The following is a 21,043-nucleotide window of genomic DNA, read 5'->3' as shown; positions in this document are numbered from 1 at the left end:
AAAAGCAATAGCTTGGCATCACAAATCAAGTTGTTGTTTTTTTTTTATTCGTTTTAAGAATCCGTTTTGATCTGTTCTTAATATGTGACTGCTTATGCTTAATGAAAGCTGAGGTTTGTTTATTATTTTCAGCCGGATTTTGCTGTGCTGCACCGCAAATACATGTGCTGAAATGTGCATACACAATCTCAGACCTGACGTGAGATTTGATCGTAGCTCCCGCTCACGTCCAAATTGATAAATGCCGAAGTTTGCCTGGAAACGGTCGTACGCACGTTTTTCTGCCGTACGTTCGTTTGATAAATGAGGGCCACTGTGTGTGTGTGAGACAGACACTGAAAAAAAGAAACCATCATATTGGCATTAATGAACCTGGTATCTGTGTGTACTGTATGTAGCTGCTCAGTCAGTTTGTACAGACAGCTGTGAACATTGATGATGGAACCAGCTAACTGTGTGTGTGTCTGTGTGTGTGTGTGTGTGCAGGTATAAACAGCAGCTAAGTGCTGGTTTGAAGAGAGAGACGGCCTTAGAACAGGTGAAAGTCCAAGTTGAGCTGGAGTGGCAGAGACGCTGTGAGAACATGAAGGCCCAACAATACCTTGCGAATGAGCAGCTAATACAAGACCTGACCCAGGCTAGAGACCAGGTAAGCCTCTTATATATTATGGATAGTAGAGTTCACCTATAGAGTTTTTGAATCTGGATGCAAATTGCCTCTGTATATTTTGGAAACTGCTGCTGCTGCGTGCGTGCGTGCGTGCGTGCGTGCGTGCGTGCGTGCGTGCGTGCGTGCGTGCGTGCGTGCGTGCGTGCGTGCGTGCGTGCGTGCGTGCGTGCGTGCGTGCGTGCAGCACTGTGAACGTCAGTAACGTGACAAAGCCACGACCCAGACCCCTTTTTGCTGCTGACTGCTTCAGGTTTTCTTTCAAAATCTTCACATACCCTCCTTTCTTCATGATTCCTTCCACATTTACGAGATTCCCAGTTCCAGATGCACTGAAACATCCCCACAGCAGCACAGGTGTTCTTTGGGTTCTATGCCTCTCCCTTTTTTCTCAGAGCACAATCAATGTCTCAATGGTCTGACCAAAGGACATTATAATGCATATTATTTCTCTAGGTTGTCATTGGTGTACTACAGTCTGGCTGGAATGTGTCTCTTCTGCAGAAGTGGAGTTTTTCTTGGTCTGCAACCGCATAGTCGATTCCTGTGCAGAGCTCTAGTTCACGACTTGGCTATCTGGGCTCACCGCGAGGTTGGGTGCAGAGACCCAGTAGACGGCTAAATCAACGTTAGTATTAAAACAACTGTTAGCTCGTAAACTGCCTATTCACAAACCTGGTGTGATGCTTATAAATCTCCATCATTACGTTTTCTTCAGAGATTAAATAGTGTTAAATAGCGTTAAATAGTTCGGGAAACTTGACACACAAACAATACGTTTTTCCTCCATCTTTCTAGCCGGCTTGATGTCGCTCTTTGGTTGCCTAGGAAACGGAAACGTCACGCTCAAAGCTTCTTTCTCATTGGTGGCACTTTTGAAAGGTCAGCGGAAACTAGGTCAAAGTTCAACTGATTCGAACTGTGAGCGCGGTGGCAGAGAGGCAAATCTGAACGGTGTGCGCCGCTTCATTGGGCGCTGCCGCCTCCTCCATAGAAAATTAATGGAACGCAAAGCGTTTTTATTGCATATCATGTGTTGCCTTAAGTCATTCACTAGAGTCTTTGCAGTTGTTGGTATTTAGACACATCTGTCACACTTTTTTTTTTCCAGGGTCTTTGAAATCTTTCACTTCTTACCTCTGCCACGCTTGTTGTACTGTGTGGCTCTCTTTAAATTTCTTGATGATACTACCATAGTTTTTAACTTAATTTGACAAGTTTTGAGCATTACAAAGCTAAAGCACATCATTGCATTGGTTTGTGCTATGGCTTAATAAAAAGGTCAGTTCTTAAGGGGGCTAATAATAAAACAAAAATCTGAAATAGTTCTATAATTATGTGCAACGAGAAATAAGGTATGCCTTCTAAAGAAAACTAGTTTGTTTAGAAATGCTATGGGAAAATTTTGAAAAAACTTTAGGTAAATATTACGTATTAAGGTTTAACATAGATTCCCCACATAGAATAAAAAAACTCAGAGATGGAGCTGGAAGCACATCTACCGTTCCTCTCTCACTGAAGAATTCTGGATCTGGCATCGCCCCAACCCCCACTGCTCATGCCTGCACGTGCCCGCTAGCTTGGGAGCCTCTGTAACTACTTGTAGGAGGTTTACGAAGAGGCCCAAGATTTTAACTGAACCGCACAAACGACTCATTGAGATGACTAAACACATTTAAAATGCTGGTATAATAATGTTTTGGATTTTGCTACAAATACTAACGTTTAATGATGTTTTCTATCAGGCAAAAGCAGAGCTGAAGGAGAAAGAACAAGATCTTCAGGACTTGACTCACTTACTACATTCTGTTCAAACAGAGAGAGACCAGGCAGTACAGGTGAGAATACGTTAAATACCACCTTACACTGTGCAGACTAATAGATCCTTTAAAAAGTGCAAACCTGTTAACCAAATCAAAGCAAGCTAAAGCAAAGACATTTCTATCTACCAGGCAAAGGTGCTGGCCTGATGAATATGGAGTCAGCCTACTGATCATTCATGCACAACATTTAGTGTGTCTGTACACAGAGTTTGACAGATTATGTGGTGAACTGACAGACAGGCATGATCTTTCTTGTTTTCACACCTCCACACAAACATACAGAATCCCTGACTTTGCGTTTACATGCACATCAGTAACCCGAAATGGTCTTTCCTCGGTTAAGGGTATAATCGGATTATTGAAGTTCCCCTTGTATACATGAAAGGGGGTTGAATGGGAAAATGACAGAGTAATTCTTCCTCCGGTACAGTAGGTGGCTCTCTGCCAACATACAGCTGGACTGAATACTGCTTTTTTTGCGGGTTTACCTTTGTCAAAATCACAAGCGGACGACTTTTGGACACAACTACAACAGAAACGGGTCTTCTTGGTAGTGATGTTACTTACCATGGTGAAGTCCTCCCTCAGTTTAAAGGTAACCCTCTATTGTTGTTTTTTTACATTGTTATTGTAGTTGTTGCTATCTGGTTTATTCTATTTCCGGGTACAGCGGAGTGGGGAGGGGGGTTATAACCCAAGGAGCATGCGAAGATCCGAAACCCAATATTACTCCGGGTAAGATGTTTACATGCATGAATACCCCGGTTACTAAAGGAGTTATCTAGGTCTGTTAACTGGGGTATGAGAACTCCGATTTTAAACGGGGTACGGTGTTTACATGGTGTTTGAGAAACCAGGGTATTCCCTTAAGCCGAATATAATCGGGTTTTTAAGCCGCATGTAAACGCCTCGAATGATTCCAGTCACATATAATGAGCAGGACTTGGGTGGTGTGTGGTCTCCACTGTCCAGTTTCTAGTCGTTGATGCATCATTCCTCAGGTGTGCTGCATCTCTGATGGCATAGCTCCTCCCACCAACCTCCTGAAACAAAGTAAACAAACAGCCAAAAGAGGACCGAGCAGGACCAACCCCAGGGTCATCACAGTATGCGCAGCAATCGACAAAGGCAGTATTGGTGAATGGTGGAAAGTAGAGGAAAAAATACTGTTGTCTTAATATCAACCACATCATATTAAACTAAAACTAAACTCACCATTCCCAGCCCATGAAACGGCAGCTCAAATGATGTCACTTAGGTGAGAAAGTAAATTGCTCTCAGAACAAAACAAACTAACATTTTGCCTCCTTACTGTGCATAAATGCTTCTGTGGTGATTCCAGCTCAGATTCAGGCAGCCATCGCTCAACAAAATCCTGCTTTTTGTCCTGGTCCCACAGTGGTGGAATGAGCTCTCTAGTGACATCAGGACAGCAGAAACTCTTCTGTCTCAGATTGGAAACTCAACTGTTCAGACTGTACTTAGTAAATGGTGAATGAACTTGTACTTAATAAAGCGCCTTTCTAGTCTTCTGACTACTCAAGGCACTTTCACACGACTTGTCACATTCACCCATTCACACAGACATTCACACTGATGGAAGCGGACATCTACATACTGTACCATCTAATCTAACCATTCACACCACGTTCACACACCCATGCACAGCACAGGGAGCAATTCAGGGTTCAGTGTCTTGCCAAAAGACACTTCGACATGCAGACTCTGACAAATCACACCATAAAAACAAGTATTTCAGAGGAGTTTGACTGACAGTTACCGTTAGCGTTAGCCATTCCAGCTAAGTAAAGATGAAAGTGATTTTAGCGATCAAGGAGAAGCGTAGCCATTTGGGCGTGCGTTTTAATGGCGTTTCTCTTCTTTCTCTCAGTCCATGGAGTGAATGCTCGGCCTATATTGACTCTGGTTTTTACCTGTCTCCGCTCTCTCAGCTGCTGGGACAAATAACGTCCCCTTCACTGAGGCTCCGAAACAGCTGCAGGATTTGCAAACTCCATTTCACCCAGTACCAGCCTACAGTAGCTGCACCCAACAACAGACAACCCTGGCGACCAGCAACACCAAACACTATTGGCTGCTAACATGGAAACAGAACGGGACAAAAAGTCATTGTCAAACCCATCAAACAAAAATTAAATATTAATTCAGACTAAATATATTTTTCATGGAAAAGCAAAACTTTCATTCTGTACCCCTCAAAACGCCCCATGGGTGTATCATTTAAAAAATGTAAAGAGATTTTAATAAAGATTCTACATATTCAGCCTTTAATATACAAAAATAAAATATATCATCTAAAATCAATAAAAAACATACGGAATAAACATCTATAAGATAGGTTGAAAAAGGAGCATTTTTGTAAAACTTTACAATATAATTATATAAGAGTCACTTAACATTTGGACGTGACTAACACTGATTAGCTCGGGGCTGTACGGTGAAGGCATTAAAACCTCTTTTTTAACCACTAATACTGCTGAAAATAACAGCAAACCTCTGCAGCAGCATGAGAAGAGTCCCTACACAGAAAACAAAGCACCAACAATGTAGTTGGTGAACCCAGAGTTTATTAAAAGAGTGTTTTGAAAGACTTACCTACTGGCCCCTGTACCAGCTCCTCTCATAGTAGAGTCCATTCAAATGGATTACCAAAGTCAATCCCAAAGGAAGGAGCCCATTGGTGCTTTGTTTTCTGTGTAGGGACTCTTTTCATGCTGCTGCAGAGGTTTGCTGTTATTTTCAGCAGTATTAGTAGTTAAAAAGACGTTTGAATGCCTTCATCATACTGCCCCAAGCTAATCACTGTTAGCCACGTCCGGCTGTTAGCGCTCTACCGGCTTTCTCCGTTAATAGTTGTTACACTGAAAAAAACTTGATGGATTATTTGATGTATGTAAGTGCCAAAAAGGACCCTGGGATGATTTTACGCTGGAATTACATTTTAAGTCACTGTAGTGTATCAATATTTGAGTGACAACTCATGAAACATCTTTCACTACGAGTGTGTATCTAGTGTATGACTTGCAGGAGAGTTGGCTCTAATGTTATTGAACTACACACGTACTTTTCATGAGCTCATTGTTGGCACTTGGTGCTGTGTGCAGTGGCATTCAAGACAGCTGTCAACAGTTCTTTTCCTGGTACGATGGTATGAAACATAGTGTCTCATGAATCTCAAAGATGTAGGGTGTCAAGATTGTTTATTTTCAAGAGGCAGTCAGTGAATGATATATTTGGATGTATTAACTTACATTAGAGAAAACAAAACAGAAGACTACTAAGTGGAATCATACTTTGACTTTACCACTCAAATTGAGTTAATGACAGTTCCGTAGCTGAGAGGTTGGGAGGAATAATGCGCTCCTTATTTACTCTGAGTAACCTAGAGCTTAAACGCCAATATAACAGGAAAGTGCAAATTCTCACCTAATGGTTCCGATGGCTAGGGGAACTTTTGTGCTGGAGGCCGATTCTAGTGTGCATCCTGGGTCTTCTTGGATGTCCTCGTATAGTCTCAGATGTGCTTGGTTCCACATGGCGGCCCGACTTGAGCCGATTTCTCTTTCTCAGCGGGCAGCAGGATGGTAACATCTTTGATCAGCCCCACTTGGCTGGGGTGATGGAGTGGTGACAGCTTTTGCCAGATGTTGTTGAATGTAATGTTGAATTCAGAGCTTTTTTTTTAAAAAAGTTGCCTGGAATTCAGCTGATGTTTGGTTGAGCGGGCCGTGGGTTGTACCTATTCCAGAGAAATGAATCCGTGTAAACAGTCCCTATTGGTTCAGTTTTTGTGGTTTCTGCATCAAGATCAGCTTTTTGTTCCTATTTTTGCTATATATTGTCAGATAAAAAACAACATATCCATTGATGTACATCACATTTTGCATTGCAAACTCAGTTGATGAAAGCCAGAGATCATCCCGACAGTGGAATACCGATCCTTAAAAGGGGTCTGTTCAATGCACAATCCACCATCAATTGACCAGCTGTCCATTTGTGTATTTCTTGAAAATCATGAAAATGCAGGCTATTTCCTGACCCAGAGATCAGAGTTCTCTGTGAGAATGTAAAATTGAAATCACCATATTTGCTACACTTCTGCAGACACTTTGGTTGCTCAATTTGAATCATGCAGAGCTAGCATACAGGATCATTCATTGAGTGAATAAAAAAGGGCCGTAAATCTTCTATGAAAATATGTCCTGATAAATGCAGTACTTGCAGTAAAGGGTTAGTAATGCTACAAAAACAGATAAGTGTGTGTTTAACTACCCACAGGGTCTAACACCAAAGGTAGATTCTCTGGCATCAGAAGAGATCCGTCGTCTCCAGCAGCAGAACAGCATCCTGCGGGCCGTGGTTACCCAGATGAGGAAGGACATAGAGGGTTTCATCCATCTCCAGCCTTATTCCCAGGACTCCGCTCCTCAGCCAGTTCAGCACCCGGGAGCCCCTGCTGCCACCTCCATCACTCCTACAGCTTACACACAGATGGGCACTGGACCACCTGCCCAATCCACTGACAACTCCTTTAAAGTCAGCCCAGCAGGTATGGACAGCACTCTTTTACACAAACATTGTTAAGAATTTTCATCATCCAGTTTATTTCAGTGAAAATAACATGTTCATTAGTGCGTATACTGTGGCAAGCTTCACTGACCGCTTTATTGTTAAGCTCCAGGAGCCAGATAGACTAGAGAGTCTCTCTTTTTCTCCTGCTCCATCTACGTATCAATAACATGCAAAACAACAAGCGAGTCAGACCTGCAGCCCCAAATGACATCCTATGGGATATGCTGCAACATAGAACCACCTCCAGCTGGGTGACCATCCTCTCCTACTGTGTACAATGAATCTGTCTCGCCAATTGCCATTATTGTTTCCTTGCTATTACTGACCCGGTACAAGCGAAGGAAGCTGCTTCTTCTGTTGCTGGTTGTGAGAACCAACAGAAAAGTCCTCATGTACTTCGGTCATCTGAGAATGTCCACACCCAGTGATTTGAATGTGTTTTTGACTGAAATATGCCCACAGTAACTGGAGAACTTTTCCTCAATGAGGACTATTTATCAGCTTATCGACTATTTGGTACAGACATATCATCTAGGCTTTTACCCAGTTCCGGGTCACCTGTCTACCTTCATTTCATTCTTCAAAAGTTGTAACAACAAAACAAATAATCAAAAAACAATATTAAGCTGTTTATTTGAATTTGGTTTTCCTTTTTTTTGCATTTTGATTTTGACACAAAATCGGAAAACCAGCGTTTTTTTAGTTTATATGTTGAGCATTATAGTAATAAAATAATAGAAAAAACATGGTATTTCCGTTTTCTCGTTCATTGGTTTAAACGAAGAAACAAGCGGTCAAAATGTAAACGGACCATATTGGCTGTCCAGAAGGCATTTTCAAATAAAAACAAAAACAAATAGTTTCACCTAATAACTGACACAATGTTATTTTTATTAGTAAGATGTATTTTAATGCATTTTGTGGGAACTTTTTTATTAGTCTTTTAACTTTTATATGTGGTATGGATCTTCAGGTGGTCTGTGCCTGGAGAAACGTGCTTTGGAGAAGCAGGCGGTCGGAGTGGCACATGCGGAGTCTGCTCTTGCCAACTTCATGGAACAGGTGAAATAAAATGTAATTTCCATTACTGTGCTATCTCTCTCTCTCTCTCTCTATCTATCTATCTATTTATCTATCTCTCTATCTCTATCTCTATCTCTCTATCTCTCTCTCTCTTTCTCTATTTATCAATCTCTATCGCTCTATCTCACTCTCTATCTCTCTCTCTCTCTCTCTCTCTCTCTCTCTCTCTCTCTCTCTCTCTCTCTCTCTCTCTCTCTCTCTCTCTCTAAACTGACATGACATCTGTGTTGCCAAAGCACATTTACAAGATATGCATTTAATTGACACAAGAAATAAAATAAATATCTATACAGTATTATATAACTACAGAAGCCCTGAAAGGCAAGGTGAAAAAGGAATGATGGGCATTGTTGGCCAAGTTTAAGTTAACTCTGTACGAGATAAACTTTGAGGCTTAATGATGCTGTGCTGAGGGCGAGAAAGCCGTGCTGAATGAATTGCCTGACGCTCGATACAAAGGGAAGTGAAAGTAAAGCAAAATCCATCATGAACAACATTTTTTTTATCTTATTAGTGAACTACAAATGTCTGTAAAACATAATGGGACTGTGCATAGGTGCCCACTTAAACAGGGTTAACCAGTGTAGATATACCGTATATATATATAAATATATTTTATACACAGAATATGAGGAGATGGTGGTGGTGATAGTGATCAGAATATGAAGATGGCTGTCTAGTAATCAGGAAGAGGAAACTGGGGACTCAATGGACACTCATGTAAAAAACCCTTTACTAGGATGGTTCAGCATGATATTGGCTTTTGTGCTCTGTAAAGGAAAACCAAGAATGTATTGTTATGTTTGAGTGTTTATTGATGTTCTGGTGATGGCTTTCCAAAGGATCAATAGAAAAGTTACTTTTACAAATAAAAATAAAAAATCCCTCTTTCTTTCTCTCCATTAATTAAATTGAGTTAAAGCTACTGACCTTTCCAGTGCTGATCCATGACTGTGAGACAATTTTGTACCAACACAAAAATGTGAGAAGTGGACAATTCCCTTCTATTGGCTCTCAATACTGTACCCCACCACCACCAGCAAATATGGTCTCTTATTATAGGGTCAATTCCCCCGTCTGTTATGGGAGATGATGGGAAGATATTGTGTAAACTACTGCAGCAACCAAGTTCAAGTTCAGTCAGTCAATCAATCAATCAATCAATCAATCAATCAATGTGTTGATCTATTTACAGGACATCATAAAATACAATTCCAGTGAAACATTATCCTGCCAGTTCCTTCAATTTGTGTTTCATTCCATCTTCTTTCCAGAGTGCACTGGTGCGACAGATCCAAGAGTGGAACCTGTATTTGCGACAGCAGCAGGCCTCAGGTCTGATGTCTGGTGGTTTGTTTAAAAATGTACACGGTGCTAAAAGCCCCCCTCCTCTCCTGCATACCAGGCTGAAGCAGGCAGCATCCTGTATCGCCCGTCTGAGCAAAGAGAAACAGCAGCTGATAGAGATGGGCAACCGCCTCCGTGCCCAGGTCACCACTGCTGGACAACAAGGTACAAACTCACCACCGCACACACTTCATTAAAGACCAGGGAGTACCATGGACACCATGTGTAATTAAAGGATAATATCAGTAGGTACATTAAGGTCCATAAGTCCCCTGTTGGGTTTATTGGACTGTGGATCAGTGTTATGGGTTGCATTAGACTTGAAAGATGTGAGTTGGACTTCCCTCGGTGAATGCAACCTGTCCGTCGCGTCTCAGCTCCACCCAGTGGGGATGTGTGTGAGAGAGAGAGATGAAAGGTGGCAGAAACTGTATTTACTAAACGCGGCTTCACCCTCATTTTGAGGAGATAGCAAGCTTCTGGGTCAGGCTTGTAGGAAGGGCAGAAGAACAATAGGAGTGTGTGTGTGTGTGTGTGTGTGTGTGTGTGTGTGTGTGTGTGTGTGTGTGTGTGTGTGTGTGTGTGTGTGTGTGTGTGTGTGTGTGTGTGTGTGTGTGTGTGTGTGTGTGTGTGTGTGTGTGTGTGTGTGTGTGTGTGTGTGTGTGTGTGTGTGTGTGTGTGTGTGTGTGTGTGTGTGTGTGTGTGTGTGTGTGTGTGTGGCACCAACAATGTAGTTAGTGAACCCAGAGTTTATTAAAAGAGTGTTTCAAAGACCTACTGGCCCCTGTACCAGCTCCTCTCATAGTAAGGTCCATTCAAGTGGATTACCAAAATCAATCCAAAAGGAAGGAGCCCATTGGTGCTTTGTTTTCTGTGTAGGGATTCTTCTCATGCTGCTGCAGAGGTTTGGCTAATCAGTGTTAGCTGCGTCCGACTGTTCCCTAACGGAATTCTCCGTTAATCATTCAATCATGGAAAAAATTGTCTTGATGGCTTACTTGATGACCGAATTTGCCGAAAAAGCCCCTGGGATGATTTTACATCGGAATTACACTTTAAAGGGGGGGCTATCACCGGTTCACGGAGGACAGAGGACGCTGGGAGGCATAACGTAAGCTAATGAAAAGCATCCACAGTCTCCCAGAACTCTGTGTATCTTACAGATCCAACAGAGCCAGAGAGGGACTTCTCCACAGAGAGACAAGAAGACAAACATGATCGGCTGTTTGGTTTGGAACAGCTGCAGTACCAGCTCACCACACAGGTATCTGCCCCAACTCAGTTTTCCAACAGTCTTCAAATCTCTCATTAATACAATGCTCCTTCCTGCCAGTTCCTTCAAAACTCCAAGACTCTCTATATCACACAGTCAGACACTTATAGTGTCAAAGTGTCACTCATATTGTTCCTCCTCAGATTCACCAAGTGAGATTGTAACTAGGAATAAAGGAATCTGTTTGGTAACAGAGTGGTAATAGCAAGTTAGACATGAGAATCTTCCTTGTCTCCCATTGGGTGTCAGAATTTGTGTGAGCTCAAAATGCAAATACTGCAGCATGTGATGGAGGCCTGTTCTATTGCTTTTTCAGTAACCCGAAAATGGTCTTTCCCTTGTTAAGGGAATAATCGGATTATTAAAGTTCCCCTTGTATACATGTTCAGGGGTTGAATGGGAAAAAGACAGAGTAACTTGACCTCCGGTACAGTAGGTGGTGCTCTAACATACAGCTTGACTGTATACGGCTTTTTTTCCAGTTCACCTTTGTCAAAATCACAAACGGCTGACTTTTGGACAGAATTATGACAGAAATGGCTCTTCTTGGTAGTAATGTTACTTACCGTAGTAAAGTCCTCCCTTGTTTTTTCCACGTTGTTTTCGACGCTGTTGCTTCCTGGTTTATTCTATTTCCGGGTAAAAAGCCACTTCAGCAGAGTGGGGAGCATGCGCAGACAAGAAACCTGATAATAGTCCGAGAACGCTGTTTACATGAATGAATAATCGGGGAACTGAAGCAGTTCTCTAGCAGTATCTCATACCCCGGTCAACAAACCGGGGTATGAGATAATTCCTTCAGTAATTAATAACCCATGTAATTAGTGACACTGGTGGTCGCTAGTGAAGTGCAGCCAGTCATCTGGTTGCTTAAGCCTGCGTGCTCGCACACTCCATAGCCCTGAGCGAGTAGCCTACCAGCCAAAACAGTAAGTCGGAACATAATTGACCAGCTTCATGTTGGTATAATGCTGTAGAATTGAGTGCAATCATACTGAATAACGCTAGCTTATTGTTCAACGTGTTCTCATGACTAAATTCATAGCAATCCTACGTAAAGTTATGCACAGAAGTTCGTACGAAAAAGAAAAAGCTGACGGACTGCAGGACTCACTCTTTTATCAATGGATTTTGACTTTAACCCTAACCTTATTATCTACATAGCAGACAGGATTCCTAGGCAGGCTATGTAGGCCAGGTCCTGGTTTTTGTGATAACCTGCACCCACTGTGGCAAACTATATGTAGGATAAACAGGGGTTCCACTCAGTATCAGAATAACAAAGCACCAGTATGTGACCAAAACAGGCTGGAGTGTTGTGTACTTCTCTGTGCTACCTCCAGAGAGCACTGGGGGTTCACTTATGTATTTGTGTCTTCAGGAGCTGCAGTACGCACTTAGGCAGGGGGAATGCACTCTAGCTGAAAAACTCCCACCTGGAACCAACAGCCGAGGTCCTGCCACAGAAAGGGCTGCCAACCCTTGGTCCCAGGGACACACAACCACAGACAGGCCTGAGGTAACAGCTAAGTAAATATTGCATTAATTGATAAGAAATAACAGCTCAAGTGCCCAGTGTACTCCTCGCATTGAATGGATATCCATTGGTGCAAAACTGTATCTGAGTTCATTCTCAAATGGTTATATTTCTGTTTGCTTATTTATAATGTACTGGAAAGTTTACAAAAACATTTATTCTTCACATTTAACTAGGATTCCAGGCTTTTCACACACCACAAAAAACATCTTAAAATGAACTTACTCACCTACTCTCTTCTTCTTTAGAGCTCCAAGGACAAAGAGAACAATCTCAGCCAGTCCCAGAGCTCAGTGGACGTGGGGTTGCAGACACACTCAGGTCTGCCCAGGTCTCAGGTGTCATCAGAGTCACTGCGGTCATTAAGGGAGCTGTGGGAGATACTGGACAATGGATTCAGTCCATCTATTTTCTCAGAAGGTAACCACACAACTTATTTTGCAGACATTTTTTTATATTGTTGATATGTAGTCAATATTAAAGACCCATATTTTATCTGGATCTTGTATATTCCTAAAAGTCATAAAGAGTCAGAGTTTCCTGGTTTCTCTTATCAGGTCAGAATAACAGCATGTTTGCACTAGACATGTTCAGAGCAACTTGTGCCCACACACACACACACACACACACACACACACATTAGAAAAACATTAATTTGCCATTTCAAGGTTACAGTGGATACCCCATGATAGTGGTGTGTAAGCTGGGAACCTTAATTTGAGATGCAGCTCAGCACTCTGTGTAAGTCTGTTTTGGTTAGGTGCCTATGGTCTGGGTATCATCGGATAATCCGTAATTAATTTGTTATTCAAAAACAGAAAAAACCTAATTTGGTGTCAGAATAAACTACCAAAAACCCAAACAAACAGACTCCCTTCTTGGTTTTTATGTTTTTTGTTTTTAGATCAAAGAACGAAAAAGTCAGAGTTCATTCAGCCAGTTCGTTTTTTTTCTCGTGTCAAGTCAAATGGTATCCTTCAAAATAAATGCATGCCTGTGTAATGTGTTGCTACCTGTCAAGGTTATTACAACTTCTACAATTAACTAACTGTACTACCACACGTCACATCCCACTGAGAGCTACATTAAGTCAGTGGCCACACTTCTCTCAGGGGTTTGAGCAGCCACTCAAGCGACTCACATACAAATTAGGGGCGTTTCGACAAGATAGTCCCGCCTCATTCTAGGTATTCCACTATAGGGGAAACGCACCTAATAAAAATACTGGAGAGTTTCTCTCCAAATCTGGAGACTTCCAAAATCCTCCTCCATCCTAGAGAGAAATGTGTCACTATTTCTGGTGTTAGTGGAGACTTTTGTGCTGTTTTGGACTCTGATGAACCAATCACTCTGCAGTTAGTGTCCTCAACGAGCAGAGGGTGCTGCTGGGAGCCCCTTCCCCGTCCCAAAGCACTCACAGGTGCCACTTTCTCACAGTTAGAGACTTTTCACACCTTCTTAGAACTTTATTTATAAAAAGTGACTAGCGACCAATTTAGCAACTTATTCAGGGCATCAGGGAAAAGGGAGAAATATGTGGTCGGCCTAATTCATTCCCATGCATGTGGCTCAGAGTCAGTTCAGTAAACAGTCTATGGGTCCGTCTCTCTCCTCTCACGCAGCAGCACTGTTGTTGTTATGTAACACTGCCGGGTTAGAGGTTGGAGGAGGGGCGATGACGCCGTCCTTTAACAAAGTATTTGGTTTCACTGGCCAGACAACAACGCCATGAGTGGCGGTTTACAATCTTCCCACTCTGGGACCTGGTTTCTAAAGATCCTGTTTTCAGGCTCCGATAACGCCGGCTGCTGTGGATGGAAGACTAAACCAGACTCAAGTTGTGCGGTTACAGGAAAACATGTCTCCACGTGGACGGGCCCTAAAACTAAACTAAACTAAACAAGGGGTGAAAAAACATTGTTTAGCTGAACTGAAAATAAAAATGAATGATCAAACAGAACTTCAGACACTGATATTTAATTATATTTCCACCGTAAAGCCAAGCTGGTTTCCCCTCTCTGCCAGTAGATACAGTGCTGTAATAATAACTTTGTTACTTTTGGCAGGAGGCCAACTAGAAGCTACTGTAATACATTCTTTTTTTAATTAAGTCACTAAATTGGTGTTACTGAATAGCCTGTTACTTCATTACTATCTCTGCCACCCATCAGGTGTAAGAGAGGGGGTGATGGTTCAGTGACCACAGCTTACCCGTCTGGACTGAACTCATCCATCTCATCTGCTACTGTAACTGTAATAAAACCTCTGTGGTCAAAAAGCCAATAGATCTTAAAATGTAGCAAATTCTTGTAAGCAAACAAACAGCCCTTTTTCCTTCTTTCAGCAGTATCTGCACATTAATAATGAATCTCCACGTCAATGATAGTGATGTGGAACAACCTGATTGACAGCCGTAGCAGAAGACAGTCTGTGCTTTGATGTCAGGAATATGATTTATATTTTTACATTTTAGATTAGTTCCCAGTGAGATATTATTGAGTTTATGAAATAACTGTTGTAAACTTCATTATTGCTGCTCCTGGAACAACATTTAGTTATATTTGGGCTAAAACGTATTGGAATATTATCATGTTCTTAATTATTTTATAAAATAATCTATTTAAAACAATGTATTTAGTAATGGAAAAGAGCCAACAAAGAACCGAGTCGATAAGGAGTATCTATAACAGCAGCAGTATAAAATTCTAATGGTACTATCCCCACAAGACTGAATGAATGATCCCAGCTGAGATTATAACAACAGGAATCAAATAAAAGTTATAGGCACATTATTAATGGCAGCATTTCAAAGTACACAAAACTAAGTAGATGGCAGGATGAGTGTATTTACATGTGTTCCTGATTTGTTAAACTGTTACTTTAGTTCATATGCCAACAATTATCCAAGTTATTAATACAGATGTATTGAATGATGTTCATTTGCTATTTGATGGTTTATTTGGAACCTAGTTATATACAGTGTTGTAATTAGTATTAATTAATTAGTATTTACACTGCACCTTCATCACTGTATCATCATCTCTGACCCTCAGCTCAGAGTCAGACCTGCATGTCTTTCTGTTCTAACTCTGCTCTCAGCTTCTTAGCAGCTCTGACAGCTCACATCACAGATTTCAGTGAGTAAGAATGACTAAACACTGTAAATGTAGGCTTACTGGTCTAAAGATGACTGTTCTATGTACTGTATGAACACTATTTTAGGAGTTAACTGTGTGAGACTGTATCAGCCTGAAACACAGCTACTCACAGGAGATTTCTCACATCCATCTACTCCCTTTACACTTCAGTGTATTAAGGACAACATGCGAATGAAGATAATCCAGAATCAGAATCAGGTTTATTGCCAAGTGATTTGCAGTACAAGGAATTTACCTTGATTTGACGGTTCTTACATGAAAACAGACATAAACATAAGCATAAAAATAAACCTAAGCATAATAAACTATTAAAATACATATATGTATTTACACAAGTAGTGCAGGAGGTGGTGTGCAGTTAAAGTGTCTAGTGATGATGACACTATCTTGAATAAATTAAACAGTTTATTCATCATATCAAATACATCAATGGCATGATAAACTTCATATCAACATTATAATACCCTACAAATGGACATAAATGAAGTTATGGCTGCAGAACATGGACTTGAAAACTAAAAGGGAAGATCTTCATGAACAGCAGGCTAAAATAGAATAAAAGAGGCTTTCAAGTGTGAAAATGTCTTCTAGCGACGTCAATCGGGCCACTTCTTTTTTGCTCTGGCTGATATTATACAGTAGCATACTTACATCTGGGGAATAGGGGAGGGTTGTTTCCCAATTTATGGCTGCAGTCTCTGTCAGCTTTCCAGGGAACAGTTTCTCAACTCGAGCAGTTGCCAGATCAGGCTCAGATGCAGTGATCAGCATCATACCATTGTGAAACCTGACAAACCTGGCACAGTGTTACAGTGCACTTATGATAGCTGCACTAGGGTCAAAGAGTTTATTACAGATAAAGACAGATACTGTACAGTTTCTGTCCACATGTCACAAGTGTCCTTGGGCAAGACACTGCACCCCAAATTGCTTTCCTTGTAAAGTGCTTTAGATAAAAGCGCTATATGAATGTAACCATTTATCTTCATTTGCACTAAAATATACTTAAAGTGTTATTCTGGCGTAAAATCATCCCATGGTCTTTTTCGGCACTTACATACATCAAATAAGCCATCTAGACAGTTTTTTTCGTGCATAAACTATTAACGGAGAAATCAGGTAGAGTCGCTAACAGCCGGACGTGGCTAACAGTGATTAGCTCGGGGCAGTACGGTGAAACGTCTTTTTTAACCTCTAATACTGCTCAAAATAACACCAAACCTTTGCAGCAGCATGAGAAGAGTCCCTACACATAACCTTAGCGACTGCCCGGGATTTCTCCGTCAATAGTTGTAACACGAAAAAAACTGCCTTGATGGTCTATTTGATGAGTGTATTTGCCTAAAAAGACCCTTGGGGGATTTTACGATGGAACTTTACTTTAAGCGCGGTACACTTCCTGGGCCACAGCCCGGTTGAGAGAGGTGGACTTTTAGTAAAGCACAATTACACATGTACGAGCACGAGCAATGACAGCGGTCCTGAGACTATTTATATACGACTGTTCCCTGCGACGGACACTTAAACAGTGCCTGCCCTTTCCCAATCAATTTGCAACGATGCCTTTTCAGATGGTTCTGTACAACAAACATCTGACAAGTTAGGTTAAAGGTTGAATCTGGAGAAAGAGCAGAACACCGCCATCTAGTGTCTCAAGATCGTAGTCGCAACAACAAAAAATAACTCCAGCAGTCGGGTTTTCCAGGTTGGTTAGACCCGGCCCAGTAGCCTACAAGAGACCGGAGTCTGTTTGAGCCTGTTTGAACCCATTCCCTCTAGAAAATCACACCATAAAAACAAGTATTAGAGGAGTTTGACTGACAATTAGCGTTAGCCGTTAGCATTAGTGTTAGCCGTTGCAGCTAAGTAAAGATGAAAGTGATGTCAGCGATCAAGGAGAACCGTAGCCATGTGGGCGTGCGTCTGAATGGTGTTTCTCTCCTTTCTCTCCGTCCATGGAGTGAATGCTCGGCCTATAGTGACTCTGGTTTTTGCCCGTCTCCGCTCACTCAGCTGCTGGAACAAATAACGCCCCCTTCACTAAGGCTCCGAAGCAGCTGCAGGATTGGCAAACTCCATTTCACCAAGTGTCAGCCTACAGTAGCTGCACCCAACAACAGACAACCCTGGCAACCAGCAACGCCCAACGCTATTGGCTGCTGCCATGGAAACACAACGGGACAGAAAGTCATTGTCAAACCTGTCAAAAAAAGACTAAATATATATTTTTTATGGAAAAGCAATACTTTCATTCTGTACCCCTCAAACGCCCCATGGGTTTATCTTTTTTTTATTAAATATATTGCTTTTAATAAAGATTCTACATTCAACCTTTAAAGACACCAGCAGATGAGTCATTGTAGCCATTAGAATTACATCTCTTTTGTCTGCTCCTAAAGGTGAAGGTGAGCTGAGCAGGAGGGAGGTGGCTGAGTCTGGTGGTGCTGGAGTCCAGATGCTGGTGCATGGTATCAGTGCTCCCATCCATAACCAGCCCACAGTGGAGGTCCAACAGAGTAGGAACCCGTCTAAAACACCATCGAACACTACCAAGACCAGAAAATCTGGATCCAGTGGAAGCATCTGCAAGATCAGAAACTACAATGTTAAAGACTGACACACATACTGTATGGGACAATCAGTCAGTATACTGGTCATGGGGAGTCCTACAAAAACAGTTGTATAAATTTTCTATGGCTCTGGAGGAGCTTTGTCAAGTAAGATATTCCTGATCATGTCTCTTTTTATTTATTTATTTTCATTAGTACTTTTGTTTGTAATTTATATTTATATGTACTGTTAAAGTATTGTAGTAAATTCAGACTCTTTTTTTAAACTTTTTTTTTTACTCTCCACTCATTCCCTGTCATCATCAACATGTTCAACTATCCATTAAAGGCATATACTGTAAAATACCCTAGAAAATTATTTCAAATTAAACCGCCAAGTTGACGATCATCATTACTGTAGGTTTAATATGAACATATATTTAGTATACTTTAAATACATATGTTTTTGAGTAAAATGCCATCTCCTTAGGCTACTTATTAAAGAGACCCTATTATGCTAGTTTTCAGGGTAAGCTACAGTAGGTTAACATGCTTTGAGCTTAAAAAAACATTATACAGTAGTTCTCATACGGCCCATTGCTACAGCAACTCTTTGGGAAAGGCCCCCCCCCTCCCGAAAAGCCCAGTGTGCTCGGTTTGGTCGGCTGGTCCGCTCTGCTGTGATTGGTTAACCATTTAGGAAGCGTGTCGGAAATGTTAAGCCCCTTACCATATACGGAATCGATTACCTCTGAAAACCATGGACATATTAAAAGAATGGACGGTGGACCGAAAATTCATCTCTATGAGAGCTGCTCAGTGGCGCAGGGTTAAAGTGAACGGGCGAATGTGCTCCCGGCCCAGGACCGACACACAAACAGGCCAGTGCTGCAGTACTGCACTTGGCCACTAAGCCCATAGGAGCATTCAACAAGAGTGCCTGTCCTGGGGATCTGCTGACAACACGTCTCTACCATAGTACCAGTTTGCAAGTGACGTATAGCACTTTTGAAGCATGACCATAGACTGTATAAAAAATGGACGTAGCGTCTCCTTGGGAGCCCGTTCGCTCAACTTGATCCAATCGTCCTTGCCTACAGGAGTCGCCATCTTGTCAGACTTTGACTCCTCCTCATTTCCTCTTACCAAATAAGGGCATTGATGTGTGGGGGGTAGGGACATACATCTGTCTGGCTGAGGTACACTGGATTAGCCACATTAGCTCCACTGTCTGGGAGTTAGGCTAACAGAACATGCCGCTAGATAAGCAGGAGCGGGAGTCAGTGTTGAGATACTTTTCCTGGACTGGGAGGGAACGGGAGTCATTTAAAAAAAAAATTGTAACAGGAACAGTATTCTTTAGAGGGCAGAGGCTGACACTGCACATTGTGTCTCTAGCGGAAATTAAACCGAGATTCTACAGCGAGTCGAGCGCAGGTCCTCCCGTGTCAGTCTAGTGGAAAACACACCGGCTCCGGGAGTGAAGTGCAGGCAGCCAGAGATTATGATCTATGATTTAAGCTAATATTCAACACAGTACCATACTCATAGGCTGTAAAACACAGACCCTCGCGGCCCGAATCCTCCCACTGCTCCAGATTAGCATCTAGTGTATGTGTCATAGTGCACACTTACACTGTCCGCCTGTACCGAGTCTCGGGCTTTAGGGTACTTGTCCCCCCCCTCCCTCTCTCCCCGCGGGCCAGGCCCATTTGTACTCACACTGCCCGGGCCTCGCGCAAATGCTTCTTGCCTGTCCATAAGTCATCACGCCATAACACGTCACACGCATTGATTGACGTCATCGCAATGCGTCGTTTTGTTTACAAATCTTTCCATAGACCTCAGATTTTTTGTGCGTCTTGTCCGACTGTTTTTGAATATTTTCATCCGACCAAATCTGCAGTAAACACTCCACCTCCGCATCACACCAACGTGAACTTTTCGCCACCATTGTTGTTGTTGTTAAATGTTCGCGCAGAGTCCGTGTCTTTTTTTTTTTAATGTTCCAACAGGCGCACATAAAATGACGTCAGAGCCGCCGTAGGCCTCGTGCTCGTGCTCGTACACGTGCGTATGCTCGTGCTTGTACACGTGCAAACACGCTTTACAAAAGCCCACCTCTCTCAAACGGGCCGTGGACGGCAAGCTGGCCGCAGCTAGGCGCGGAGCGGTTGCACTCACACTGGTCAAACGAACTAGGCTTTACTCATAAGACCTGTTTTGGCCCGGTACGGAAGGACAGTGTGAGTGCGCCCATAGATAGCAGGCTGTATTGCAAGTCATCGTGCAAGTGCGGCTATTTAATTAGCATAACAGAGCTAACACGTTGTGTTTCTAAACCATCTGTTTGTTCAGACGATCGAAGAGCAAACCATCTTGTCACTTATGGAAACACCATCACATGAATGACCAGATGACGGAGTTAGCATGCTAATGATGCTAAACCTGACAACTAGCCTCTGAGGAGAAGTGAGGGCCAGTGGCTAGCTGTCACTCAAGAGACCACGCCCCTAATTATTCATACACTTTAACCTCCAATAAAACAAAAACTAGCCTGGTACAAAACAATTAACCCTTCTAAGTGTTGTCATGGAGATATGACCTAAACATCCAGACTAGAATATTTTTGTACCAGGTTTAATGATGCTGTGAAAACGACCTGTTTAACATGGGGGTCAATGAGAAACTGCTTTATTATGAAACATGCCCCTAGTGGACACTCAGAGAACTGCAGTTTTTGGCGCTTTCTGATTGGATCAACCAGGAAGTCGCTGTGGTGGGGGCTTGCACTGCTCTGTTTGAGGGCGTGCCTGACTAAGGCTTGCACAGCCAGGCATTGGGCAAGGAATGACCAGTGACGTAGGTATTTAACGGAAGTAAAGACAGAAATGATATTGAAGCGTTCCAGGCAGGTAACGAGAAGTTCTGTCTGAGGGGAACACGACCATGGAGAAAACTGCCGTGGAATTTAGTTTTTTTTTTTAACTTAGAACACCTTTTACCGACACAA

The 21,043-nt window shown here is 42.2% G+C and overlaps 1 protein-coding gene across 1 annotated transcript in view; it reads left to right on the top strand.

The window, feature by feature from the left end:
- ccdc57 (coiled-coil domain containing 57) overlaps positions 1-18,098 on the top strand; it is a gene marked incomplete at both ends in the record, with an annotated part of 28,615 nt that extends 10,517 nt beyond the window's left edge. The window contains 9 exons of the mRNA XM_083932612.1: positions 487-649; positions 2,413-2,505; positions 6,790-7,060; positions 8,057-8,145; positions 9,441-9,678; positions 10,677-10,777; positions 12,168-12,305; positions 12,572-12,743; positions 17,881-18,098. Of these exons, the coding sequence (XP_083788738.1) occupies positions 487-649; positions 2,413-2,505; positions 6,790-7,060; positions 8,057-8,145; positions 9,441-9,678; positions 10,677-10,777; positions 12,168-12,305; positions 12,572-12,743; positions 17,881-18,098 (1,483 nt within the window). The remainder of the gene's footprint in view (positions 1-486; positions 650-2,412; positions 2,506-6,789; positions 7,061-8,056; positions 8,146-9,440; positions 9,679-10,676; positions 10,778-12,167; positions 12,306-12,571; positions 12,744-17,880) is intronic.
- Positions 18,099-21,043: the final 2,945 nt, after the last annotated feature.

The sequence above is a fragment of the Echiichthys vipera genome (genome assembly GCF_963691815.1).
Source record: "Echiichthys vipera genome assembly, chromosome: 18".
Taxonomy (NCBI): domain Eukaryota; kingdom Metazoa; phylum Chordata; class Actinopteri; order Perciformes; family Trachinidae; genus Echiichthys; species Echiichthys vipera.
Note: the sequence above shows the minus strand (reverse complement) of the source record. Positions and strands in the feature narration are given on the sequence as shown.